The 27,910-nt window shown below is 52.9% G+C and overlaps 1 protein-coding gene across 2 annotated transcripts; it reads left to right on the top strand.

Moving 5' to 3' along the window:
• Window positions 1–53: 53 nt before the first annotated feature.
• LOC131900395 (scaffold attachment factor B1) lies at window positions 54–27,845 on the top strand. 2 transcript variants are annotated; one of them, XM_059251624.1, is made up of 21 exons: window positions 54–419; window positions 3,837–3,921; window positions 11,004–11,068; window positions 11,150–11,356; window positions 12,849–12,911; window positions 14,964–14,991; window positions 15,862–16,447; window positions 16,867–16,916; window positions 17,440–17,534; window positions 23,026–23,175; window positions 23,252–23,334; window positions 23,495–23,634; window positions 23,717–23,805; window positions 24,797–24,903; window positions 25,288–25,578; window positions 25,906–26,043; window positions 26,150–26,192; window positions 26,902–27,017; window positions 27,127–27,227; window positions 27,364–27,430; window positions 27,533–27,845. In XM_059251624.1, exons 1-21 carry the CDS (start codon window positions 231–233, stop codon window positions 27,660–27,662), a joined length of 2,823 nt encoding a protein of 940 aa, XP_059107607.1. In that variant the 5' UTR covers window positions 54–230; the 3' UTR covers window positions 27,663–27,845. The 2 variants fall into 2 exon arrangements, with proteins under 2 accessions (XP_059107607.1, XP_059107606.1); XM_059251623.1 differs by having other exon boundaries at window positions 27,121–27,227.
• Window positions 27,846–27,910: the final 65 nt, after the last annotated feature.

The following is a 27,910-nucleotide window of genomic DNA, read 5'->3' as shown; positions in this document are numbered from 1 at the left end:
GGCGCTTGTGCAGAGGCGTCTGAGCGCGCTCGCCTCGCGCCGGTCGCGCCTGCGCAGTGCCGAGTTGCGCCTCAGGGGAGGCTGGAGCGGTTCCCTCTCTGGCGGCGCCATTTTGTGGTAAGAGAGCCGAGATTCAAAAACATAATAATAATAATTTCCAAAAAGCACACCCACGCACACCCACCGACCCGGTTCTGTGTGAAGTGGGCGACGGAACCAGGGTCCCTGGAATGGCGGAGACTCTGTCGGGTTTAGGAGACGCGGGTGCGGCGGGCGCGGCGGCCGTGAGCTCCGCGGCGTCGGAGACCGGGACGCGGCGGCTCAGCGACCTGCGGGTGATCGACCTGCGGGCGGAGCTGCGGAAGCGGAACCTCGACTCGAGCGGCAACAAGAGCGTGCTGATGGAGCGGCTGAAGAAGGTGAGGTTCGCGGAGGACCCCGCGGTCGCCATGGCGACGCCCACCGCCGGGTCCGGGGCGGCCCGCGGCCTCCGCGCCGCGCGCTTCCGCTCCGGCCCCGCGGGCGTGGGGCGTGAGTTCGAATCTCAACGCCGCAGCGACGCGACCAAATGAAGTAAGACCACGGGCGGGAACCCGGGTGTCCCTGACGTCGCCTTCCCCGCGCTGCTTAGTCCCAACCCCCAAATGGGATGGGGGGGGGAACGACTCGGCCAAGGTCACCCGGCGGGGTCAGATTGTGGCAGGATTCGAACCCAAGTCCCTTTTCGGCCCCCGAGGCCGAACGGGTGGTCGGTGGTTTTGGTTTTTTTATGGGAAAATACACAGTGACCCTTGGGGACACGAAACCTCAGGGACCCCTCAGAGTTCGTAGACAACCTGAGGAGCTAGCCCAGGGGGTGAAAAGGAAAAGAAAGTTTTGTAACTCTTTGCCAGGACTAGACTAGGGAAGGTGGGAAGAAAGAACGTTTTGTCAGCGATAAGTCAGATGTGAGTTCAAGGCCAGCCCTGGCTACAGAGGAGTTCAAAACCAGCCTCAGTAGCAGAGTTCAAGGCCAGCCAGAGGGTGTCCAAGGCTAACTCGGACTAACGGGGCAAGGGAGGGGGCGTGAGGCAACCCTGGGCAACTTAGCAAGCCTGTTTCCAAATAAAAGTAGGGACCAAAGGCTACTTAGTTGGTAGAGTGCTTGTCTTGCGTCCACCAAACCCTGAGTTCTGCCCCAAGCACCTCCTAAGGCCAGCAGTGTACACCTGTCAGGAGGTGGAGGCAGGAGGATCAGAAGTTTGAGGCCCTGTTGTGATGAACGAGGCCTTGCCTTGAAAAAATAGTAGGGTCTTGTTTTGTCTCTAAAAAGAGGGCTGGGCACATAGCTCGTGATAGCATGCTTGCCCAACCTTGCAAAGGCCCTCAGAGCCACCCCACCATGGCACACACAGTCGGATGTGGTCAGGTTGGGGTCGGAGGACTCTGGGACTGTGCCCCAGAGGCAGGTGGAGGGGCATCTCTACTGCCCACCTGGTGGCCTTGGTCTTCTGTCGGGAAGACCTTTGACCCCTTCTGAGTCTATCCCTTCAGAGTAAGTGGGTAGCGGTTCACCTGTAGGGTAGGGCAGGGGTCACGTGGACACAGGCTTGGCGTGCAGCCTGGTGCAGGTAAACAAACTCAGTCTCCTTGGGCCACCTTTTGTCGTTTGTATGTGGGGACTCGGAGCCCCACCTTGGAAACGCATACATTGTGTGTCACACCTTAGGAAGCTGTCCCTCTAGCTTTCGGACATTGCCTCCTGCCTGCACACTCCTGCACACAGGAGCCGGAGATTGAGTCCACCCTCCTGGATCCTCAACTGTTCAGAGAAGACGGAGGGGAAGCGGGAGGAGGCAGTGATGTGAGGGCCTGAGTTCTGTCCCCAGCATCCACAGAAAAGGCCAGTTGCAGTCCAGTGCTCAGAGAGAGAGGTGGACCTCGGGGGCTCACTCACTGGTCTGCCCAAGTCCTTAGACAGAGTGGACGGTGCCTGAAGGACACCTGGGCTGGCCTCCTGGCCTCCGGGCCATCAACATGCTTATAACATCCATGTATTTGGGAGGAGGCCAGGGTGGGCATCAGTTACCTTCCTTCTCTGTGTACATTGCGTCTTCACTGGAGTAGGCAAGCCCCTCACTGGTGTCACTTATAGGACATTCAGGGTGTGGGGCTTGGTGGTCAGGGTGATGCCAGCCCGCCAGGGAGGCACCTGGCAGCCTTGGCAGCACCAAGCTGAGGGTGGGCTTCTGGACACTGCCCTTGTAGTGTGTGATCTGTGCTTGTCCCCACTCAGCCGGCTTGTCAGATCTGAGAGCAAGTCTGCAGTCGTGTCCCTCTGCCTCTGTCACCCAGTTGGTAGCATCTCCTGTTGTTTTTAACAGGCAGAGGAGCAGCTGGTGGAGGGATTTGCTGAGGTGGCCTGGGAGGAGAAGCCCTGTCACACCACCCCCAAGGGATGAAATGAGACACCTTCATCAGCTTGTCCCTCACCCTGGGGATGTTTAAAAACCGACTGTCCCCAGAGACGGGGCAGGGGCTGCTGATGGCACTTGTCTCTTGTCCCAGGGCCTTGCCCCTGCTGCCTTATGCCGTTCTGCACCACAGGAGGCTCCTGGGGTTTGGGAAGAGTTGCCTGAGCTTGGGGTCTAATGGAGGTCTGAGGACACTGTTAGTGCACTCGCTTGTGCTCTCGCTCGCGCTCTCTCTCTCTCTCTCTCTCTCTCTCTCTCTCTCTCTCTGGGGACAGCAACTTTCTTTCTTTTTTTTTTTGAGACAGGGTTTCTCTGTGTAGCTTTGCGCCTTTCCTAGAACTCACTCTGTAGCCCAGGCTGGCCTCGAACTCATAGAGATCCGCCTGCCTCTGCCTCCCGAGTGCTGGGATTACTTTCAAACATCACCAGGATGAGGGGCATGCTGCAGGAAGGTGTCTCATTTCATTCCCTGGGGGCAGCGTTGATGGCCATGCGGGGAGAGAGGCCTCAGAGCCCCAAACAGTCCTAGTTGAGACAGTTGATAGTGAGGTACTAGTGTACTTGGTGCCCCCTGACTGCGGGGGCCACTGCTGAGCAGATGACATCCTTGGGTGTGAAATGGACTTGTAGAGAATTTCCACTACAACTCATAGAAGGGGACAGCAGGGTCTGAGGCCATGACACAGCCAGTAGGTCAGTGTGCCTTGAGGGCAGTCATGGTCTGGAAGTAGCCATTAGGGTTAAGCCAAGGAAGTTGGAGAGTTGTCCCTCAGGGACACAAAAGGTGGAAGAGCCTGCAGCTCTGAGCACTTGCCTCCATGCCTCAGGGAGTTCCCAGGAAAGCCTCACAGCAGTGCTGGCCACTGTCATTAGGGGCCATGAGTGCTCGCTGGGAAAGAGCACTTAACAGCACAGGTGTGAGGACCTGAGTTCAAATCCCCAGCACCCTATAGAAATCTGGGCTTAGCCACATGCGCCTGTGACACTAGGTGCTTCCTGGCTGCTAACCTAGTCCCACATTCAGGAAGAGAGTCCATGTTGAGGCCCAGGGTGAAGAGGCCACAAGTACCCCCACAGGAAAAAGACAACCGAGGAGCTGAGCAGAGCTGCCTTCCTTCAGAAAAGCCGTCAGGTGATGACGCCAGGGCCCTGGTTCCATGTGCAGCAGGGTGGCTGACGATGGGGTCAGGGTGGCAGGTTACAGCACCTGGCTCCAGATCCTTGAGAAGCAGCCTGGGTACAGGCTGTCCTTTGTGGTTGGTGTGGAGCTGGACTGTGCAGGCTGTTCAAACTGCAGGCTCAGGTGAGCCCCCAGCCCTGGAGCTATGGGGGCTGCCTTGCCATCTGCTGTTTGATTGGTTGGCCTTTCTGCTGTCCCCTCAGGCCATTGAAGATGAAGGCGGGAATCCTGATGAAATCGAAGTCACCTCTGAAGGCAACAAGAAGATGCCTAAGAGGCCCAGCAAAGGTATGGAACCTCTGGGCCACTCAGTGCTATGGGTGTCCTGTGGGTGCAGAGCCCTCAGGACGTCCTGCCTGCTTACCCACCATTCCCTCTGTCACACAGGACCTGAACATGTAATGGGGATGGGTTGGGCAGTGTCCTTCGGTTCCATGTAATGAGCCTCTCACTGCCTATCTGCCAGAAAATAAGGCCCTGTAATACCAGACCACACAGTTCATTCAGAACTTCCACCAGAGGGAAGGTCTAGGCCCCTGACATAGCAGGCTCCCCATCTCACAGCCCCGCCCCCGCCCCGCCTCCGCTCACAGCTGCTGTCTCCCGCCTGTGGGCACTTCTCCCCCAGTGTCGCCTATCTCATCTTGCTATCTGTCCTTGTCATCTTTCTGAACTCAAGTCCCAGGAGCTTGACAGAATCAGGTGGGTTGAGGCTGCTGGGGATGATGATGTCTTGGTCATTGTGCAGTTGAGCTCTTAGCTGGTGGGGTAGAGGTGGGGTGGCACAGTAGCAGCCATGCTACCCATGTGGGCCGGTGCCTGAGTGAGCTCTGCTGACCTCACTGCGGCCTAAAGCTCTGCTTTGGCCCATCTGTGGGAAATGACTTAAGATGGTCCTGCTGGGGAGTGCGCCCAGCCAGCACTCTCCTATTTTACTTGCTTTTTGCTTTTTTAGCGAAAGCAAATGTTTGTTCAAGTGTTTTGCTAGATGCATGAGTTTAAATGCAGAGTTGACATTCCTTCTCAGTTGGAGTTGGCACAGTAGGGTGTGCCCACCTTCCTGTGTCTGGTCACTTCTATGCATGTGCTTTCCTTAAAACCTCAAAGTAAAAAAGACCAGAGCGTGGTGGCGTGTGCACTTGGGTGCAGAGGAGGAGGATCTCTGAGTTCAAGGTCAGCCTGGTCTACACAGCTGGTTTTAGGCCCAGACCTCCATGTTAAGACCTTGTCTCAAAACAGAAAAAACTGTTCATGGCTTCAGCCTCGGTGCAGCGAGTGAGAGTACTGCACAAGTGTGAGGGCGAGTTTGAGGCCTTAGCGCCCAAATATAAGCCAGGTGTGGCTGCATGCAGCTGTGCCTCTGGCGATTGGATGATCCCAGAGGCCCCCTGGCCGGCCAGCCTAGCTTCAGACTGTGTGGGAGACACTTGCTGTCCTGCCCCCTCAGGAATGTGCATCACACGCACACACACATGTGCTTTACCCAAATTGGTCTTGTTCTGCAGAATCCTTAGTTTCTGTGTGTTCTCTCTGCGTGGCAGGAACACTTCTCCAGCAGCTGGCTCTGTGGCATAGTGGCTGGAACTTGCCTAGCATTCCCAAGGCTCTGGGTTTGACTCCAACACCACACCAAAACCAGAAGGTTCACTGGGGGCAGAGGCAGGGTAATTGCCATAGTTTGAGGGCCAGCTGTCTCCACACTGTCTCAAAAACAAAAAACATCGGGGCTGGAGAGCTGCCGTGGTTAAGAGCACATGTGTTCTTGCTGAGGACCTGATTTTGGTGCCCAGCACCCGCATCAAGTGGCCCACAGTCGTCTCTCCGTCCAGGGGACCCAATGCCTCTCCTGGCTCAGTCAGCATGGGCACTTGAGGCAGACACACGAGTGAAAACAAAAGTGTAGAAGAAATGTTACTTGAGCCTATGGACGAATTATCTGAGCCCTGTTTGTTTTGGTTTTTTTGAGACAGGGTTTCTCTGTGTATCCCTACCTGTCTTGGCACTCGCTCTGTAGTCCAGGCTGGCCTCTTACTCACAGAGATCCACCTACCTCTGCCACCCATCACTGGGATTAAAGGTATGTATCACCACTGCCTGCCATATTTGTTTTTTAATTATGTGTATTGGGGGGCAATGCAGATGAGCTCAGTCCCCACAGAGGCCAGAAGACAGCGTCAGGTTCTCCCTGGGTGTGCGAACCCGGAGCTGTTCCCCGCAGGAGCAGTATGCGCTCTTAACCACGGAGCCTGCTTACCAGTGCACCATGTTTTTCATACGTACTTTATATTCCATGCTTGTCCACATGCTGTGGCTTGTATGTGGAGGTTGGAGGACAGCTTTGAGGAGTCTCTTGTCTCCTTCCACCATGTGGATCCTGGGACTTGAACTCAGGTTGTCAGAGTTGGTGGCAGCCACCTTTACTCACTGTCTTAGTGTTCTGTTGCTGTGAGGAGACCCCATGACCATGGCCACTCTTACAAAGGAGAACATCTAACTGAGGGCTTGCTTACACTTTCAGAGGCTTAGTCCATGATCATCATGGCGGAGAGCCGCCAAGTGTGGCGCTGAAGCAGTTACTGGAGAGTTCACTGGGCCTGCTGTGGGCTTTTGAACCCTCAGAGCCCTCCCTCAGTGATACACCTCTGCCAACAAGGCCACCCCTCCTAATCCTTCCCGCACAGTTCCACTGAGGACCAAGCTTTAAAAATAGATGAGCCAACGGGGGCTGTTTTTATTCTTACCGTACCTGCTGTCCCCTTACCAGCCCTGGGCCTCATTCTGTTTCAGCAGCCTGACACCTGTCCTCTGGGCATCAATAAGCCCAAATGTCACCATATTGTCCTGAGGTGGCGATGCACCTCCTGAAAGTTTGCTGTTACCATTCTCTGGCTGGTCTGTGGTCTTGAACCTCTGGGCTCAGGTGCTCTTTCTGTCTCAGCCTCCCAGCTAGCTGGGATGGCAGGGGCCTACTGCCACATCTGGCAAAGGAATATGTATTTTTTGCGAACTCATTAAAGAGAGACTCAGGATTGGGAGAGCTGGCATGCTAAAGTAGGTGCTGACACAGAGCCTGCCCAGGCTGTCCTAGTCCTCTGGCCTCTGCCTCCTTGGCCTGTGAGATCTGGTGAAGTGTGCTGTGTTCTTCCCCGCCCTTGCCGCCTTCGGTGGTTGTCTGTGGTGAGCTACGAGGGTGTGGGCACTCTGCAGTTTGGCCAGGCTGCTGCAGCTGGGCATGTGTGCTGTGTTGTGTGTGCTGCCTGCCTGCTGGGGTTGTGCTATCAGACGGACTGGCTGTGACTGACAGGGGATCTACTCTGAGCTAGGAAGGCCCGAGCCCTGTCACCAGGTGACAGACTGTTCGTGATCTTGATGGTTTAATGTGTGTGGTTTAATTCTGCACATTGTGTGAGGGCATGAGTAGGGGAAAACTAGAGTTATAGAAAGATCGCTCCTCCTTGCCACACACTAGGATACAAGGTGCCAACCACCCCCATTGGCTGTTGGCTTTGCTCATTATAGTACCTCACTAACACAGAACTAGAACCTCAAACTGCTGCAGCCCCTGCTCACCTTGCAGGGCTGGCTTTATCTGGACCTATGCACAACTTGACAGGGCTGCTTTGTGTTTTACCAATGTGTGTTGTGGCCAGAGGACAGGGGTCTGTTCTTTCCTTCCTCCAACTGAGTGCCTTGCCACACAGGCTGAGTGTAAGTGGCACTGAGTTCTCGAGTACCTTGTCGTTGGCTTTTGATCAAGATTTTTGGCTGAGAAGCGTGACCTTGCTTCACAAATGAACTCAATGGTTTAGAGTTTTACAAGGGTCTGTCTCAGGTTAGCATGGTGTTCCTCCCTGGTAGGTTTTGCAGAGTTTTACAAAGTCAGCGTGAACCCCTCTGCAGAGGATGGAGTGGCTGGAGGTGAGTGTGTGTGTCCTGGCCTTTGATCCCAGCACTCAAATCTATGAAGAGCAGCCTGGTCCACATGGCGAGTTCTAGGTCAGCCAGGGCTGCAAGAGAGGCTCTGTCTCTCTTGGGGAACAAGACCGGGATGCAAGGCCACTGTGTCCCGAGTGTGGCCTTGCCTTGTGCTTTGCTTTGAGGGTTGTGTTTAGGGTTAGTTTCATGCTTAGGAAAAAAAAAAAATCTCAAGAATCATGCACGGATTCTATGGTGGTTTGAATGAGAATGTGTCCCCCCCACCCCACCCCCACAGACTTGGGCATTTGAGAACTTGGTCCCTAGTTGTTGCTGCTATTTGGGGAGGTTGAGGAGGTATGACCTTGCTGGAGGTAGTTTATACTACAGCGAGCTTTGAGATTTGAGTCTGTCTGTTGATGTATGGTCATGACTACTCCCTGCCTCTCAGCTTGGCTGCCTGCCCCTTCCCCCTGTCTGTATGCCTGCCCCGCTGCCATGCTTTCCTGCAGAGATGGGTACCTCTGCAGCCAGTCAACTCTCCTTTGGTCATGATGCTTTGTCACAACAGAAAAGTAACTAAAAGGGTTTTGAGGTAGGGTGTTGTTATGTAGTGCTGACTGGCTTAGAACTTACTGTGTAGTCTGGCTGGCCTTAATATAGAGCAGGACACTCTGGCTTCCACACATGTGCACATTCATGCACACATACAAAATTTCTTGGGTTTTGGTTTTTGTTTCTTTTTTTTTTTTTTTTTTTCAAGAGAAGATTTCTCTGTGTAATAGTCCTGGCTGTCTTAGAATTAGCTCTGTAGACCAGGCTAGGCTCAAACTCACAGAGATCCACCTGCCTCTGACTCATAAGTGCTGGGATTAAAGGTGTGTGCCACCACCAGCTGACACAAAATTTAATAAAGAAGTTAAGGAGTCCAGCAGCCCCACAGAAATTACTATAGTAGAGATAAGGCCAAGTGCCATAGCTAAGAACATTCCATATTGTTCCAGAGCAGAAAGGAAAAACCCTGAGACTCAAGGAGTCCATTGCTGCTCACTCCGTGGAGGGAAGAGCTATGATAACAAAATGGCACTTTCCCAGGCTGTCAGAGCTGGTGAGTGCATGTGGCCAACTGTCCACAGGATGGAGTAAAAGAACAGAAGTGCATAAGATCCCAGGGCCTGGTGTGCATGGGCAGTGAGGTGAGGTTCCAGCCGGGCTTGCTGGCTCATTCTCATGACCCAGCTCCCAGGAGGCAGAGGCAGAAGGATTGCAGCAAGTTTAAGTTAACTGGGCCTACATACCTCAGTTCTGTCCGGAGACCTTGTTTCAGCCCCTCAAACTGAGTCCAGGAGTGTAGTGTGTCTCCATGGTAGAGCATCTCCAGCACTGGGGAGATTGGATACTGCTTGAAGACAGGCCATTGCTGGGTGGCCTGCCCATGTGATGGCATGCTTAGGTGTTTCCTTATACCCAGAGTCATGTGGGCTCTGACGCAGAGTCCTATGGTGGCCACGCAGCTGCTGTTTCCCTGCTCCACTTCCAAACTGGCTTCTAAACTGGTTTTAAGGTTCAAAGTGTGTGTGTGTTTGTCTGTCTGTCTGTCTGTCTGTGTGTTCCCAAGTGTGAACCCATGCTCAACACCATAGAACAAGAGACAGGCATGATGAACTCTTCAGTTGCCAGCCCTGGGTATTCAGTGTGGTGACTAGTGGGATTCTGCTCAGGGCTCTGGAGTGCCACAGAGCTCACAGTGCAGGCTGGTCACTGCCATGGGGCTACCAGGTCTGCACAGCTGTGTGACCCTTGCCAACCTAAAAACTATGTCTTGCCCGCACCCTGCTATTCTTAGATGTGTTCTTACAGATCTGTGAGATGGCTCTGTGGGTAAAGGTGCTTTCAGCCAAACCTGGTGGCCTGAGTTTGATTCCGGGGACCCACCCAATGGAAGGAGAGAACCAACCCCCACAGATTATCCTAGTACCTCTACAGGATACACGTGTGCTGTGGTGTTTGTCATGTAAATGTAAATGTGAAAACCAAAACTTGAAAAAGTATTTTCTTCACAAATAAGTAAAATGCAAACCCTGAAAGAACTTGGTGCACATGGCTGGTGAGGTGAGGAGAATGGGGAAAAGCCACTTGAGGTGGGGTTCGCTAGAAGCTTTCTCAGTCTTTACAGGGGTGGGAGTGAAGCTTGTAGTGTGAGGTGGGATTTGAATGAGGGACATACTAGAAGCTGTCACCTGAGGAGGGAGATCACTTGCACAAACTACTGGTCTGCATAGAGTTGAAGTTAGCCTGACCAGACAGATTCAGATTGCAGCAGATGCTTTCAAGCCAGCGGAGAAGGACTGGGGAGTCGGCTCAGTGGTTAGAAGGCGGGCTGCTCTTCCAGAAGACCCAGGTCCCATTCTTAGCACCCACATGGTGGCTCACAGCCATTTCTGATGCCTCCTTCTCGCCTCCACAGGCACCCCACACAACATGGTGCACACATATTCTTGCCAACAAAACACCTATGCACATAAAAATAAGTAGATAAATGTTGTTGTTGTTGTTGTTTGCTTTTTAAAGAGGGCCAGGTGGTGGTGGCGCACACCTTTAGTCCCAGCCCTTGGAAGGCCAAGGCATGGGGATCTCTATGAGTTCCACGCTGGCACGGTCTTATGTAATTAGAACCTGTCTCAAGGAAGGAAGGAGGCTGGAAGGTGATGATTATCTGTGTTTTCAAAACAAAACGTGTCTTGCCCAGAGCCTGTCCTCAGTGTTCACTTCAGTTCACTGCACCTGTGGGTGGCCAGCAGCTGACGGCAATGCTGCCCAAGTGGTGCTGGTTTGCTTTGTTGGTTTGGGTTTTGAACACAGGCTCAGTATGTAGCCCAGGCAAGCCTCCACCTAACTATCCTTCTGCCTCAGCCTCCTGAACGCTAGGGTGATAGAGCTGGGGAGGCAGGCCAGGTCAGGATGTGAACAGTCAAGATGGCATCTGATCCCCTGAAACTGGAGTTGCAGCTGATGGTTGTGTGTCCTGGGAATTGAACCTGGGTCCTATGCAAGAGCAGCCAGTGCTCTTAACCACAGGGCCAGCTTTCTAACCCCTATTACATTTATTATTTTATTTATTGGTGTGTATGCATATGTGAGTAGAGGTACACTTGCTGAAATCAAGTCTCCTTCCACCATATGAGTTCCAGGGATTGAACTCGGGTAGTCAGTCTTTGGTGACATGTGCCTTTTCCCTGCTGAGCCCTCTTGCTGGGCCAGTGTGTGAGTCCTTTGCTCGCCTGTGGTCCATCTTAAGGTGATTCTCCATTCTGTCAAGTTGACCCTAAGCATCCTGACAACAGTGCACTGAGACCTGGCTAGGGTGAGAGGCCAGGCCTGTGCAGTGAGCTGAAGAGCTGGGGACCTGCAGAAGCTCAGACTATTGGCCTCATGCCCACGTGCTGTCTCTTCAGGGAGGAAGCCAGAAGACGAGGGTGTGGAGGACAACGGGCTTGAGGAGAATTCTGGGGATGGACAGGTATGTATCACCTTTTCAGTGGATGAAGAGAAGGAGAGCCATGGTGGTGGCGTGGCCATGACAGTGTCCTCTGTGTTGCAGGAAGATGTGGAGACCAGCCTGGAGAACCTGCAAGACATGGACATGATGGACATCAGTGTTCTGGACGAGGCTGACATTGACAGTGGCAGCGTGGCAGACTGTGTGGAGGAAGAGGAGGAGGCCACACTCCCCGAGGGCTTGGCAGATAGCACTGAGCTGGTGGAAGGCGACCTGAAGGGGCTCCCGGAGCAGCTGCAGGAGCATGCTGTAAGCAGCTCATGCTGGGAGGGGCACCATGGGGCCTGGGTGGCAGAGCAGGGTAACAGGGTCACTGCTGATCACTGTCCCTTAGGGGAGCCTGGGCTGTAGTGTGCAAGGACAACCGGCTGGAGCAGTCACCAGCTCTCAGAACTGCTGCCCCCAAGGTGTTCAGCCCTATACGGATTCTCCACACAAAGACATATGTGAGACCATAGCAAGGTTGTGATGGCTTAGACAGGCGTGCCAGGCACTGGGCGCCCTGTGTGTCCTCAGGCACAGACACTGTCGTCCGTAAACCTGTCAGGACGTCCCCAGATAATTCACGTGGCTTTGGTGAGTGACAGTTCAAGCATTCACTGCAGGACACAGGCTCAGGGCCCCAGGCCTCCAGGCAGTCTTGTGCTGAAGGATTGTATGGTTGATGTCTGTCTGGAGAGAGGAGAGTGGGCCTCTGGCCTTCTCAGGACCTCAGATGGCCTCCGTGAGCATTCTGTCCCCTGCTGTGAGAACTGGCTGGGCCTGTCTTTGTAGGCAGCACACTGGTTTTGAGTGGAGCATTTGATCTTTGCTGTTAGGATACAGACAGGGTCTCAGAATCTGCACCTAAAAGGCACAACCCAAGTGCCCACCCTGTCGGAGTCTCCCTGTTGCAAAGTACCACGGGAGACCAAGGTTTTGGAGTGGACTGGCTGGTGGGGGCCAATTACAACGTGAAGGAAACAGCAGCCTGGGAACATCAGCATGAAGTGCCAAGTGCCAGGTCTGTGTGACCTCAGGCCGTTAATCCCTTCTGGGCTTTGGGCACCAAAATTCCAGGTTTGATGAGTAAATAGTATGGTGCCCTTGCCACACACCTGCAATTGTGATGGATGCTCACAAGCAAACTGTGCCTGCCACTGCCCCTCACTGTTGCTCTGTAGGGCCAGAGGTCAGTGTCACAACCAGGACCAGCCCCTCACAGCCAAGCAGACTTGCCAGCCCCTGACCTAGAGTGGCAGCCGTGCCTGTCACAGCAAGTGCTACTGTTGCAGTCACAGAACAAACCCAGCACCCATAGCCACAAGGATGGTGCCGTGGGGGACAGAGGCAGACTGGGTGTACATGGAGCTGGGATGCTCTTTGGTGTACGTGGCTCTTGTGGTAGGAGACAGTTGCATTCAGTGAATGTTCTGTGTACCGTCCTGAGTGTGGGCAGAGAGCCCCATCTTGGAGAAGGGGGTCCCTCATCTCTGTGGCTGGGCTACCACTTACTCTCCCCTGCTCCTGTAATGTGAGAGGCCGGGTACCTGGCGCTAAGGGCCAGCAGGCCTGGCTTCACAGCACCTAGACCCAGGCAAGTGGAGGGACAGCGGCTCCACTCTGCAACCCACTTCTAGAGCTAGAGAGCCCTGGCAAGTGGTTTCTTCCACCTCACCACACTGGGCGACACTCAAAGCCACAGAAAAGATGTTGGGATGGGCACTGTCCCCTCACCTATGGCATCACAAACTTTCAACAGGTAGACGACAAGGAAGCCATGAACAACGTGGATACGTCGTCATCTGACTTCACCATCTTGCAGGTAAGTTGTCACACGTCTCAACTGTACACTCAGTAGTCCCTGCTTCTAAAAGCCACCTCAGCCACGCCACATTGCTTGGCAGCTGCATCAGCTAGGGTCATCTGCTCAGACAGTGAGTTCTGGAGCCCTTAGAGGACAAGCCTGCGGCCTTGGCGAAGCTGGAAACACGCTGTACTCTGGCTGCAAGTGGGAAGGACCTTGCCCGAGTCTCTGCCTAGAAGAGGCTTAAGGCCAGTGTTCCCCTGTGGCTGTCAATGAGGGTGAAGCCCCTGGCCCATCCCAGCGTGGCAGAATACACACTGGGGTAGATGTAGGCCTTTTCCTTTTGATTGTCCTCCAGAGTTTGGGATTGGGTTGCCTCTGAGATGAGGGTCAGGGTACCGAGCTAGTGTTGGGGCTTCCTCAGCAGTAACCACATGGCAGCCTGAAGGCTTGCTTGGTTTTCAGAAGCTGTGGCCACCGCCAAGCACCTCACTTGGCTGGTGATGTATATACTTGTGGGGCCAAGCTTCATGCATTTGGGACTGGGGCCACACGGTCTGTAGGTTCACTGTTAGAGAAGGACATCGGGGTAGGAGGGGTGAGGGTTGTAGCACAGCCTTTTCTTGCTGCTTGTGGGGGGCAGCTCCTCACAGACACTGCCCAGGTTTTCCAGGTAACTATGATGGTTGATGTTTGGTGATGTCCATGCAAATATTAAACTTTAGAATCAGCTGGGTGTGGTGGCACACACTTTTAATCCCAACACCCAGGAGGCAGAGGCAGCAGATCTCTGAGTTCGAGGCCAGCCTGGTCTATATAGTGTGTTCCAGGCCAGCCAGGGCTACATAGTGAGACCCTGACTCAAAACAGGAGAAAAAACGAAGAACAAGGTGAGCACTAAGGGGTGAGGTGGGTCCATGTGGGTCCTGTGCTCCTAGGGAAAGCTGTGAGGAAAAGAGCCTCAGTATATGCTTTTCTGGTGGGCAAGTCATTGCCTTTGTTTCACGGAGATGGCACTACTAAGAGCCTGTGCAGTGGAAAGGAACACCTGTGTCTGTCTGCCTTAGCTTCTTGTTCACATGAGACACTGCAGGATGTTCCCTCAGGTGTCGCTCTGCCGCACTGCTCCTGTGTCCAGTTCTAGAGCTTAGTTCGCTGTGTAGGCTAGTCATGAGGGGGAGCAGCCACACCCTCGGCCTCCTGAGGTGTTCAGCTTGGACCCAGCATCTCCAGTGAGGGCTGGGACACCAGGGACAGGGCTGAAGGAGTGGCTATCCCAGCCCACTCAGGCAGCCTCCTTTCTAAGAGCACACAGGGCACCAGCTTGGGGTACAAACCCACTCACAACCCTTGCCTCACTCACTGTCTAAAGGACACTAACATGCCTGGAGCTCAGGGCCTCGCATGCTTGACTGGCGTTCAGAGTGGAGTGTCTCCTTGTACCCTGGGTGGTCCTTAGAAGGCAACAGGCGGAGCCTGAGTCAGAGTGGCCACCAAGAGAAGCCCAAACTTTCTGTGCAGGCCTGAGGGCATGAGACCTTGCCTCTGGAGCCAGGGAGTCCATCGCCATGTGGCCAACACTTGTGGGGCCTAGAAAAGGCACCATTGGGCAAAGCAGAGTGCAGCTGGGAGGACAGGGTTCTTGGGACAAGTTGGGTCATCACTGAGGGAGATGGGAACTGCCATTGCCTATTCTCCCTTGGCCCTAAATTTTCAGAAAGTCAGTTCGAAGCTCCTGCAGGTGGAGGCTTGTCCCCAGCAGTTAGACATACGTGGAGATGGGCGAGAGCCCTGCTCCCGATCTCAAGTTCAGTCCCAAGGGACTCCTGACCACCGGGGAGACAGGAGGGCTGCTGGGTACCCTGCAACAGGATCAGCAGCAGGTCTAGGGCTTCGTAAGGCTGAGGCCATCAGGGCAGGGCTTGCCTTGTGCAAGCAGGGCCACTCCTCTGGGTCCAGATTATCCCCTGAAGTCCCAGTGGGTGGTCAGCCTCCCTTAGTCTCCATGAACGTCATGGTGGAGTGGGGCTGGGCCTCTGGGCAGCATCTTACTTGTGCTTTCTGTTGCAGGAAATGGAAGAGGCATCCCTGGAGCCAGGTACTGTCCAATGCAGGGCTCAGCAGCGGGTTCTGCCCACAGCGGGGAGGCTCATGCTAACCAGTGGTTGCACTCTAGTGTGCATTGCTCTAGTGCTTTACAGTCCAGAGCACATCAGGACCATAGAGATTGGAAACCCAGCCGTATCACAAGATCTGTGCACGTGGCCAGCAACCTGTGTTGCATCCTGCCCGCATGGCGAAGACTTTGGTCTCCTGCCTTTAAACATAAGCGGTGGCATGAAAATGACCTTGCTCCAGTGAACAGAGCTCTGTGCCGCCAGCAGATCTTGTGATTCCGGCAGCATGTCACCATGTGGTGTTAGTACAGGCAGTGCAGGTAGCATAGGGAATGTCACGTGACTATGACATGACCGGATCCCCCCCGAAGAGGAGTGCACCTCTGAGAGAGAATCTCAAAAATAAAAACAAAACACTGTCCCTCTGGGCTGCCAGCCTCCACACGCCAGAAGACCCGGCGCTCCGCACGTTAAACGATCTGTAAGGAAAGCAAAGCATCAGGCAATTAGTGATGCATGAAGGCCAGGCGCTCAGTTACGCACTTGGACGCAAGCTGAATTGAGAAGAGTTGGTTCATACATTGACACAGTGCACAGAACGAAGACTCAAGACTCAGAAGGTTGTGGGGTGAAGTCTCCGGGATGCTTGCCTCTGCCCTTAGCACAGGCTGGGGGCGCCATGGCCGAGGGCGCAGGTAGGGTGCAGGCGCTGTGTAGCGGGTTTTCCAATCTCTGTGTAGCCAGCAGTTCTGTCGGTGTGAGCGGGGCCGCCGCGCCCGAGCCGCAGTTGTGATTGCTTTATTTCCCTGGTGATTAAACCTTGTGCCATTCTATTCCTGTTAAATCCGTAGAAAATGAGAAAATACTCGACATTTTGGGGGAAACTTGTAAATCTGAGCCAGTAAAAGAAGAAGGTTCGGAGCTGGAGCAGCCCTTTGCCCAGGCCACGAGTAGTGTGGGGCCAGACAGGAAGCTGGCGGAGGAAGAGGACCTATTTGAGAGCTGCGGACACCCGGAAGAAGAAGAGGAGGAAGAGCAGGAAGAGGAGCAAGAGGAGGAGGGAGATTTAGCTTTGGTCCGCAGCAGCGAGTCTGAGTCTCCAAGCACTCGGTGTCAGTGGAGCGAGGCAGACGCCCCGTTAGCAGTAGTGAAAAGGGAGCCGGCGGAGGCGCCGGGTGAAGTCGCGGGCGCAGGCGGAGGCCCTGGGACGGACCGCGAGCCTGTAGGGCTAGAGGAGCCAGTTGAGCAGAGTAGCACAGCTGCCCAGCTCGCGGAGGCTGCCAGCCAGGAGCTGGCGAGAGCGCCCACAGCAGCCCTGAGCCCCGAGCCCCAAGATAGCAAAGACGACGTGAAGAAGTTTGCTTTTGACGCTTGTAATGACGTCCCTGCAGCTCCTAAAGAGTCCTCAGCCAGTGAGGGCGCTGATCAGAAAATGAGGTTTGTTGATTCTCAGTCCTAGACCAGACGCTATCTCCTTTCATTGTCACTAGTGACACACATGAGCTGTTTAGAGCCTGCAGTGGGCAGCCGCCGTGCTGCCCAGCACTAGCTCCTTCAGGCAGTTTCATTTCTTGTTTATTTTACACTGGTTCTGTAATCTTTTTTTTTTTTTTGTCAACCTGCCACGGTTGTTTGCTTTTTAATTCTTCTTAATTATTTTTAGCCCGGCAGAAACTTAATTAACTCCTGTGGGTATGAAATCTTATGTTAGGTCAGATTTCCAAAACATGTTTGTCGGGGTGTCCTTTTTGAGAGCTAAGTGCCGGGTAGGTATGCAGCTTTGGCGGGTCCTTAGGGCTATGGTTTTGTCTCTTGCTGCTGCAGCCCCCTTGAATGACACTGTCTCTTGTCTCTAGTTCTGTCGAAGAAGACTCGGATACAAAGAGGCTTTCCCGAGAGGAGAAGGGTAGGTCCTCTAGGTGACACTAGTCTCCTAGAGCGTGTGGGCCTCAAGTTCATCATGGCCTGTGTTTCGCTTACACGTGTACCCATGCAGCCCACTACAGTTGCAGGTGCTAGAGCCTCTGGTTAAAGTCACTTACTGAGTGGCCTCTGGTGGTTAGGCCCTTCCTTCAAGCACTGGGGAGACAGAGACGGGGAGGGTGGCAAGTTCCAGGCCCCCTAAGCTGCCTAGTAAGGTCCTGTCTAAAAAAAAGTTTGTAGGCTAGGAAATGGCATACACCGACCTGCAGTGGCTGCTTTGTGGGCAGAAGCCATCTTGAGTTTGGGTCAGTTCAGCCATTCACAACTGCCTGGCTGCTGGATGTCCTGAGGTCCATTTTCACTGCCCTCTGTGGCTAGACCAACACTGTTTTCCTGGACCTGGCCATGCTGTTGTGTCCTGGGCACATGTCCTTAAGTGCTGGGGATGGCTGAGCTCTGGAGCTGTCTGGACATTGAGTTTCTGACCAGAACTTCCTTTTGCGCAGGTCGAAGCAGCTGTGGTAGGAATTTCTGGGTTAGTGGCCTTTCGTCCACGACTAGAGCCACTGATCTGAAGAACCTATTCAGCAGATACGGGAAGGTGAGCAGCCACTGTCCAAGAGTGAACAGAGACGATCTTGCTTTTCCTAAATGTCAGTTGTTCAATTTTACCCATAAAGACTCGGGAACCAGATGCTGGGGTGAAAGCCTGCCAGCTCAGAGAGGCTGAGAAAGCATCCCACTGACCTTCCTCCTCATCTGTCATCCTAGAAACCTCCTCTCTCCTACCATCTCAGTCAAGTCCTTTCCCACTCCATGTCCCTCCCCTCCACTTCCTGTGCGTGTCTCTCTCCATCCTCCTGACTCCCCCTCACTCTCTATGGTTTTTTATATAATCTTATGTTCACTCCCTGTCAGCTTGTTGCTTACTCTGCCTCTAGACCTATGACTGACTTTATTTAATCCTGTTTACAATATTCAAGCAGAAAGCTCTTGAATTAAAGGTGTGTGCTAGGACTGAGCCACACTACAACCAGAAACAGGTTTCTCCAATAAATAATGCAATCTCAGGGTTCACAGTGTGATCAAATATCCTGCAAGATTTCCCCCTTTTTGTATATAAAAAGGAACGGTTTTTTTTTAACTCTTAACAGTAAAACTATTTACAATAGTGAAACTATTTCTGCCAAGCTTTTCACAGTGTCCAGCTTGGTTGCATTTAGCAGTCTTAGGATTAAGTACTTTTTAATTGAAAGTTCTGGAAATGTCAGCCTCATATGAACTCAGCAATTTGAATGTCCTAAAATGTTTGTAGTCCAAAGCTGATCTTTGGGTGGTGTTTGTCAGCTTAGTGGCAATCCTAGCTCGATAGAACACCGCAGTCAGCCCAAAGGCGTCCACTGTTTGCGCAGGGCCTGGTGGCAGAAGCGGTATGGTGCAGTTTACCCAGTGGTGAACCTTACCACAGTCCAGGTGTGGACTCATCGTAACAGGGCCCCATCATCTTGGGGGCCTCAAGGGAGTGGTCATGGCTTATTGTAGAAAACTTGAAACATTTTAACTGCCATATTCAGCAGATCTCTGGAAGATCTGAGGACCACAAACTAGTTCCTAGTTACCTGATTCAGACTCAAACTGAAAAACACATGCAGGAAGCTAGATGAAGCTTATTTCTAGAATGAGTTAGTGCTCGGTATGACTACTAGTATCATGACAGAAAGTTTATATGTACATCATAATCTTACAAATCTGAGATAATATTCAGAACTTAAGAAAAATTTTAGAGAGTCGAATGAAAACGAAAAGATTATGAGGTTAGTGATAATAGATAATATCTTTGGTTTCTTCTGTCCTCATACCAGTTGGCTCTTCTGATATGAGACAGAGATTTTGGATTTTCCTTTAAGAAGAATGCATGGCTTCAGAGAAGGAGAGCCACGCTCAAACTCCAAAGCCAGCTTTTATTTTTGATTGATTTGTGACCACATAAAGACCATTTGCTGCTTATGTCTGTAGAGGGCAGCAGAGACAATTTGGGAGTACACCATGGGCAGGGTAGGCACATGGTGGGAAGAAAGAAGGGAGTGCCTGGCCGGAGTCCCGCCTCTGGTACACGTCAGGTGACTGTTGGGCACAAAGTGACAGCCACTCGGGCAAGAGAGTGGCATTGGGGCTCTGAGCTAGGATTTCAGGCCGGTCAGCTAAGGCGGGCAATACCACGTGGGAAATTTATTCTTTTTCTTGGGGCATTTTCTCTTAATGATCCCTCCTTTTTCTTCAGATGTTTCACTTGTCTAGTGGTCTTCAGATTGTGTGGTGTACGTGTAATGTGCTTTATACTGTAATATGTAAAAGCCTGTTTCATATTCTAGAGACATGGTGGAGCATTGTCAGTCTTGATTTCTACAGATATCTCCATAATAGCCATAACTTGAATCAGCCTTTTCAGTACTTAAAGCAGCTGCCCATTGAAATCCTGAAAATGTATCTATGCTATGATACACAATTTTAATTTCCCAAACTCTGCACAATGAAACACATCCATGTGCCAAATTTCATTTCTTTGAGTACCTTTTGGGTTACTTCCTGCAGGTAATGGAGTGTGGTTATACAAGGAACAAGTAGGACGTGGTCTTATAATTTCCTTTGGCTTGTTGCCAAGTGATATAAAAAAATCTTTTTTCAAATCTTTGCTGTTAACATGGTATTTCTTATGGAATTCCCAGGCTTCTACTACATTTCCTATTAATAGCTGATCAATTTCATCATTACCTTGTGCTAGAAGGCCTTATTAGATCCATATGGGATCTGATAATGTGTTTTATATATAAAGGACCATTCCTATTTCTGATTACTTGTTGTAGTTGAATAAATAGTGAAGTTAATTCTAAATCATCTGGAATAATTTCAGCAGTTTCAATATGTAAAATAACTCTGCATATTTAGAGTCAGTAACTAAATTAAGAGATTCAGGAAAATCTAATAATACCGTAAGAATGGCATAGAGCTCTAATTTTCTTAACTGAATCATAAGGGCTTTGAGCCACTTTACTTATTTTTCCTGACTTATAACTTGCCTTTTCTGATTTATTATTTTTTTGGTTTTTCGAGACAGGGTTTCTCTGTGTAGTTTTGGTGCCTGTCCTGGAACTCCCTTTGGAGACCAGGCTGGCCTCCATCTCACAGAGATCCGCCTGACTCTGCCTCCCGAGTGCTGGGATTAAAGGCATGTGCCACCACCGCCCAACCCTGATTTTTATTTTTTTTTTGGTTTTTCGAGACAGGGTTTCTCTGTGTAGCTTTGCGCCTTTCCTGGAACTCGCTTTGGAGACCAAGCTGGCCTCGAACTCACAGAGATCCGCCTGGCTCTGCCTCCCGAGTGCTGGGATTAAAAGCGTGCGCCACCACCGCCCGGCTCTGATTTATTTTTATTTTTATCAGTAGAGAATGTACAGACTCTAGAAATTGGTGTCCCTTTTACTATATTAGGGAGAATACAGTTAGTTCCTTATGTCTCTTTTGGGATATTTGTTGTTAATCTCTCCCAAAGAAGATTATTTCAAGCTCATTATTTCAAATGAGGCTATTTCAGAATTATTGAAAGGTGCCACAATTTCTGCTGGGTCTATTCCTGCTAATTGAAAAAGTCTCAGTTTTCCTTTCAGAATTAATTCAGCAGGCATTAAGTCTTAATTGTTCTGTGGATGAGTTTCTCCAATCCTGACAGGGACTGATCAAACCAAAATTGATACTGGGGCTTGAGGGAGGCCTCCTAAGGCATTTCCGGATGGCAAAGGGTTGCCTTCCCTGTCCCTGATTGATCTGCATTCATTAGTCCAATGCCGGCCTTTACCATACTTTCTGCACACTCCAGAAGGCTAGTGCCTTCTGTTTGGATTATCACTGGAAAAAAACATTGTCTGTATGAATGCCTTTGCTCCTTTACTGGAACTCGCTTTGTAGACCAGGTTAGCCTTGAACTCACAGAGATCCGCTTGCCTCTGCCTCCTGAGTGCTGGGATTAAAGGCATGCACCACCACCGCCCGGCACCTACAATCCCTTTTGCTTACTACCATTAAAACACCTGACATTTTGATTTTTCTTAAAGCTTTTAGAAATTACTTTTATCAGAGTAGCATCATAAATGTGAAATCCAATATTAGCCATATTTCTACCACTACATTTGTATTTCTACTAATCCATTTGTCTATTGATGCTAATCTAAAGGCCTAATCACCCTTTTGCATTCTGAATTAGCATTTTCAAAAGCCAAAGATTCAATTAATATTTGTCTGACTGGATCTGATACTATTCTTTTTATAGCTGTAGTCAATCTTTGTAAAAAGTCAGTGAAGGCTTCTTTTGGGTCTTGTATAATTTTAGTAAATAACTCAGACCTCTTTCTTGATTCTTCAACCTTGTCCCAATCATTCAAAGCTCCTAAATGACATAGCACCAACATGTGACCATGAAAGTCAAGCTGCCTTTGTAACGCAGAATATTGATTTTTCACCTAGGCACTGATCTTGGGAAATATTAATACCTCTTTCTACCATGTCTGCCATTGTAACTGAGGACCAGCTTCCAATATTGCTGTTGCTAAATCTTTCCAGTCTTGGTGGGTAATTCTGTTCTGAGTTGCCCATGAGTTTAACGTCTGCTTCACAAAGGGTGAATGTATACCATATGAAATGACTGCTTCCTTAAGTCTCTTCAAATCTAACACTTCTTCAGGATCCCAGTTTGCATAGCCTTGGGGATGCCTGTCATCTGCTGGTAGTTGTTTTATAGTAACTGGTCAAACTAAGGTTGGTTTTCTAATAACATTGGGCTGCCCCTCTTCAGTTTTATTATGCAATGATGTGGTAGGTTCTTGTCTGAATTCCTCCGTCTGTGTCTGAGTATTTTCCTTAACAAGTCTTGTATCTTATCAATCCACTTTTCATATTTGGCACAGAAAACCACTGTGGCTATTAAGGATAAAATATGAATTATCAGACTGATAGCGATTATGTCAATCTCAGCTAAGTCATTGATCGTTTCATTTTCTGCTTCTATTTTTAAGCCATTTAGAGTAGGTACATATAGGGTCCTAAAGCCATATTTCCCATCTTTAATGTGGGAAAGATTTTCCCTTTTAATATTGCTTAACTCTCCTTAAGGACTTCCCAGGTGTATTAGCAAACCTTTTGACTTCTCAATTTGTCTGCAGCTGGCATGATTTCTCTGTCCATGCCCCACGTTGGGAGCCAAATGTTTTTAGCAAAATCTCAGTTGTTCAAATTTACCAATAAAGACTCGGGAACCAGATGCTGGGGTGAAAGCCTGCTAGCTCAGAGAGGCTGAGAAAGCATCCCACTGACCTTCCTCCTCCTCTGTCATCCTAGAAACCTCCTGTCTCCTACCATCTCAATCAAGTCCTTTCCCACTCCATGTGCGTCCCTTCCACTTCCTGTGCGTGTCTCTCTCCATCCTCCTGACTCCCCCTTACTCTCTATGGTTTTTTTATATAATCTTAGGTTCACTCCCTGTCAGCTTGTTGTGTACTCTGCCTCTAGACCTATGACTGACTTTATTTAATCCTGTTTACAATATTCAAGCAGAAAGCTCTTGGATTAAAGGTGTGTGCTAGGGCCGAGCCACACCACAACTAGAAACAGGTTTCTCCAGTAAATAATGCAATCTCAGGGTTCACAGAGTGATCCGGAATCCTGCAACAGGACCTGACTGCACAGATCTGTGTCCTGGGTTAATCTGGGGACAGACTGGAGCTGGCTGTCAGGGCTGGGTTCTACGTGTGCCATGAATGTGGTGCTGGCTGTGACCACCAGGCGGCTTGCTTCACTTGAGCCACCTCTCACATCACTGATAAGTGTCACCATCCTCTGTGTTTGCTTCCTTGTCTCTAGCTCTGTGACTTTGCCAAGATTCAGTCCGTGTGTGACTGTCACTCCCCCATGCAGTTTAACCCTTGCTAGAGGAGCTCGGCCAGAGCCTTGCATCACTCCCTCCCAACTCTGGAGAACTCAGAGTGCAGCAGCCCCTTCCTTCCCTGCGCTGTCCCTATCTGAGGTGGTCTGCTTTCTTCCAGGTGGTGGGTGCCAAGGTTGTGACAAACGCCCGAAGTCCTGGAGCTCGCTGTTATGGCTTTGTCACTATGTCCACAGCTGAAGAGGCAACAAAATGCATTAGCCATTTGCACAAGACTGAGCTGCATGGCAAAATGATCTCAGTGGAGAAGGTAACTGGCCACGTGCTGCTGTGGCTCTGGCAGTGGAGCCCGGGCATGGTGGCAATAGCTTTTGACTCTTCCACAGGCCAAAAGTGAGCCTGCTGGCAAGAGAGTGCCTGACAGAAGAGACGGGGACAGCAAGAAGGAGAAGGCCAGCACCAGTGACAGGTACTCCTGCAGACCACCAGAGCTGTGCTCCCACCCTCCTGCCCACCAACCACTAGCGTGTGCCAGAGATGCCCTTGAACTTGGTGCACACAGTGGGCCTCCTCCTTCACCCATGTCCTGGGTAGCCATCACCTCCTGAAGGCTTGCGGGTCACTCCTAGGTCAGCAAACCTGAAGAGGGAGGAGAAAGCCGACAGAAAAGACGATGCCAAAAAGGGGGATGATGGGAGCACAGAGAAGAGCAAGGACCCGGATGATCAGAAGCCCGGGCCTTCGGAGCGCTCACGGACCACCAAGTCAGGTAGGCAGTGACGCCCCTGCCCCTTCATATGCTGGCCTGCAGCGACCTTCCGAATTCAGCTCTTCCCTCCCTCTGCTCACAGGAAGCCGTGGCACCGAGCGCACTGTGGTGATGGACAAGTCCAAAGGTGTGCCTGTCATCAGTGTGAAGACATCCGGGTCCAAAGAGAGAGTGAGTGTCAGACCGACAGGCTCGATGCTCCAGGGATTCGAGGGAAGCTTGCTGCCTTTGAGAACGTAGAGAGATGGCGAGGCTTCTAGAGCAGCCTACCTGCTGCTCTCTGTGATGGCCGCCCTGGGCCGCTTCCTGTCCCCGCCTCCTGGAAGCCCACTGTTGGGACAGCTGCAGACCTTGGTGGGTTCTGAAGTCTCAGAGCCTGACCACCTTAGTAGATGGGTCTGGCATCCCCAAGACCTCCCCACTTGTGCCAAGCCACTAGAGGACCACATCACGTGGCGCCGGGGCCCCTGGGCCACAGGAGGCTTCGGAAGGCGGGCAGGCTAGAGTTGGCTTGTTTGTAGAATCCAGGGACTGTGGGGTTGGCGAAGCCCAGCATGGCACACTGCTGAGTGAGAAAGGCCTATAGGTAGCTGTCGCCCAAGATTTCCGGCCATTCCTACTTGTGTTGGTGTCGTAAGGGGGTGGCTTCTTACTTCAGTCTTACTGAGAGCAGCTAGAAAGTGGGAAGGGGAAGGGTGGGTTCCAGGGGGACGTGGACAGGTCTCCATAGGAGGAGATGGTGCATGTGGAGGAGCGCCCTGACCCTGAAGGGAAGGGCGGACGGAGTTTAGACACGCTGCCACACACTGCAGGCCAGCCAGGGTCAGGCCATGAGACGACGTCTCCAGAGTTAGAGTTCCATTGTAGTTGGGAAAGGCTGGTAGAGCAACAGTTCTGACTTAGCCAACCAGGGGCTCATGCTTCTCGGTGCGGCATGCTAGAGGCTGAGGCAGAAGGACCATGTGGTCCATCCTGGGCTAAACGGTGAGGCCCTGATTCAAGGGGAGAAGTGGTGACTATGTCCTTGGGGATGTAGTCAGCGCCGTTTGAGCTGTTGTGGTTTTGTTGAGCTCTCCTGTGAGCACCAGCCCCATCGGTGACTGTCTCTGTGCCAGGAGCCTCTGCCCCTCCTGCACTGACCCTCTCCTCTTTACTGAACCAGGCCTCCAAAAGCCAGGACCGGAAGTCGGCCAGCCGGGAAAAGCGGTCTGTCGTGTCCTTTGACAAGGTTAAAGAGTCCCGGAAGTCCAGAGACTCGGAGTCGCGGAGGTGAGCGGTGCTCGGAAGGGGCTGGCTGGGCGGCGGGCGGGTGGGCGCTTGGAGGGCCCGTGCTGAGATTGGCTGCCAGCAGATTTCACCCTGCGCAAAGAGCACAGAAGTGGCCGGCAGGGCGGGACGGTGGGGATGTTGAGAGGAGGATCAGGAAGGGGATAGCAGGCCTTTGGCTAGCCGTCAAAATGCAGTTTCTCAAGTGACCTTTGCCGCAGGGGTGTGTGTTTAAAACGGGCGGGCGTCAGGGCAGGCAGGCTCCGGGCACAATGGGGAAGGGAGGGTGGGAGGAGGGGACCCACTCGCCGGGTGCTGCCTTTGGCCCAGCGTGTCCCCAGCTCCTCCTCACACTGAGGTCTCTGCCTCGACTTGCCCTCCTCACAGGGAGCGGGAGCGCAGCGAGCGGGAGCAGCGGCTGCAGGCACAGTGGGAGCGGGAGGAGCGGGAGCGGCTGGAGATCGCCCGGGAGCGCCTGGCTTTCCACCGCCACCGGCTAGAGCGCGAGCGCATGGAGCGGGAGCGGCTGGAGCGCGAGCGCATGCACGTGGAGCAGGAGCGCAGGCGTGAGCAGGAGCGCATCCACCGTGAGCGGGAGGAACTGCGGCGGCAGCAGGAGCTGCGCTATGAGCAGGAGCGCAGGCCCGCAGTGCGCAGGCCCTACGATGTGGACGGCCGGTGAGCAGCCACGCCAGTGCACAGGCGGGCGGCGTGGGCCGGGCTGGCGCACAGACCTGAGTGGGCGCCTGCTGGGGAGAGCCTGCTGGGGCGCCGTGAGGCTGGGGTAGAAGGCAGGCAGTGCCCCGTGAAGTGGGTGCTGAGTGAGGCCTTTCAAAGACAGGGACACTCGGCACCCACGGGGCACCAAGGCAGAAGTGGGGTGTTCAGTCCAAGGATCTGTTAGACCGTCCACAAGGAGCGCTCTTGCCAGGGGCATGGTTGGGACTTGGAGCCCGGCAGGCTCTGTTCCGGCCCTAGGTGCCTCATGGCCTTGCCTCGTCTCAGGCGCGATGATGGCTACTGGCCAGAAGCCAAGCGGGCTGCGCTGGATGACCGCTACCACTCAGACTTCGGCCGCCAGGACCGCTTCCATGACTTCGACCACCGAGACCGGGGCCGCTACCCCAACCACTCCGTGGACAGGTGAGCCAGCCCTCGCGTGGGCTCAGGGCCGTGCGTGCGGGAGGGAGGGAGGGCTCTGTGCACACTAGCCCTCCCCGTCTGGTCTCACTGAAATCACCTTTTTCAGGAGAGAAGGTTCAAGGTCGATGATGGGGGACAGAGAAGGACAGGTGAGCATGGGCACCGCTTCACCCTGGAACCCCACACCCCAGCCACCGTCTCAGCTGCACGGTGCCACCCCCACGACGGTCTCGCTTACCGTCCTACCCGCTTGGTTTCCCATCACCGAGTTGGCCCCGGGGTCCTCTGCAGCCCTTGGATACTCATTCCTCAGCCCGATGGCTGATGTCACCATTTCCACACAGCTACTCTGTGGGAACTGGTGACCGGAAGTGGCCTGTGTGAGCGATCATTTGTACTTGTGGTTGTCACTCGGCAGAGGAGGACAGGTGACAGTGTCCCAGGACTGTTTGTGGTCAGGCAGGAGACTGGGGGCCTTGGGAAGCGCTCACTGCGTTTGGTGCGTCGGGTCTTTTCACCGTGGCCTTGAGCTTTGATAAGGCAGTATTTGAGCTGGATAGAATGGCTCACACTCAACCCCATTTGGGGAGTTAAGGGAGGAGTTGCTGAGACTGAGGTATAGCCTGGGCCACAGAGTGAGGCCTTGCGCAAGAGTCTGTGTGGGTGTCGGTGTCTCACACTGGTGAAGCGCAGTGCCGTGCATAGGCTGGGGCTCCTGTAAGGACAGGAGCCTTGTAAACCTGACCCTCTGTGAGGGAGGGCGCTGTGACGGTGGCCACACACTCTGGTCCCCGAGCTTTGTGTCCTTGTGTCTGGGGATCAGGGATGATGCTAACCTCACCCTTTTCTTGGGCCCAGCATTACCCTGAGCGCCATGGCGGACCTGAGCGCCACGGGCGGGACTCTAGAGACGGCTGGGGCTACGGCTCCAACAAGAGACTGAGTGAAGGCCGAGGGCTGCCCCCTCCTCCCAGGTTTGTGTCCCGCCCTCCCAGGGCCTGGCCTGCTGGACCTGAGCCCCAGCCACTGTCCGCTGCACGGGTGTGGCAGTGCAGGTCAGTGGTGTCTCTTTCCAAGGGGCAGGCGTGACTGGGGGGAGCACAGCCGGAGACTTGAAGATGACCGGGCATGGCAGGGCGCGGCTGACGGAGGCATGATGGAGCGTGAGCACAAGAGGTGGCAAGGTGAGGACTGAGTGGAGCCGGGGCCACGGGCTGAGGGGTTGGGGCCTGGGGGGGGGGGGGGCCGGCTGAGACCAAGTAGGGCTGTTGGCTCTACACCTACCAAGCTGCCCACTTGGACTTGTGCCTCGTCCTGCAGGCGGTGAGAGGAGCATGTCTGGACACTCGGGGCCTGGCCACATGATGAACCGGGGTGGCATGTCGGGGTAAGCGCCACACTGCCGAGTGGGAGCAGGGTTGCTCTGTAGTGGGAACTGGGGACCTGGGCTCGGTAGGACCTCAGGACAATGGTCCCGGCTTCTTCTTAGGCGTGGCAGTTTCGCCCCTGGTGGAGCCTCGCGTGGCCACGTGATTCCACGTGGAGGGATTCAGGGAGGCTTTGGAGGACAGAGCCGGGGCAGCAGACCCAGTGACGCCCGCTTCACCCGCCGCTACTGAGCACCTGTGCCCCCCAGCTGTGACCTCCATGTCCTGTCGGGACTTCTCCCACCATTGTACAAAGGATTTTTTTTTAATCTGCTGCCGTATTGTAGCTTGTTACAATGTGAATTTGTTTTCATTTTGGTTTTTGTTGCTGTTTTTTGTAATAAAGATGTTTCTGTTCATGTGCCCTTTACTTCAGACCGTCAAGCTTGGCCTCTCATTTTCCTCAGGAGAGAGAAGTGGTACTCCACTAGCAGCCAGAG

The sequence above is a fragment of the Peromyscus eremicus genome, unplaced genomic scaffold (assembly GCF_949786415.1).
Source record: "Peromyscus eremicus unplaced genomic scaffold, PerEre_H2_v1 PerEre#2#chr22_unloc_1, whole genome shotgun sequence".
Lineage (NCBI taxonomy): Eukaryota > Metazoa > Chordata > Mammalia > Rodentia > Cricetidae > Peromyscus > Peromyscus eremicus.
The sequence above is the reverse complement of the archived record's forward strand: the minus strand, read 5'-3'. Positions and strand labels throughout refer to the sequence as shown.

Bases quoted from the DNA above. Each gene is read 5' to 3' on its own strand.
- LOC131900395 (XM_059251623.1), top strand. From the start codon at position 231: ATGGCGGAGACTCTGTCGGGTTTAGGAGACGCGGGTGCGGCGGGCGCG. The intron at 11,069-11,149 runs GTATGTATCACC...TCTGTGTTGCAG, and splicing joins AGAATTCTGGGGATGGACAG to GAAGATGTGGAGACCAGCCT. The intron at 16,448-16,866 runs GTTTGTTGATTC...TCTTGTCTCTAG, and splicing joins GGCGCTGATCAGAAAATGAG to TTCTGTCGAAGAAGACTCGG.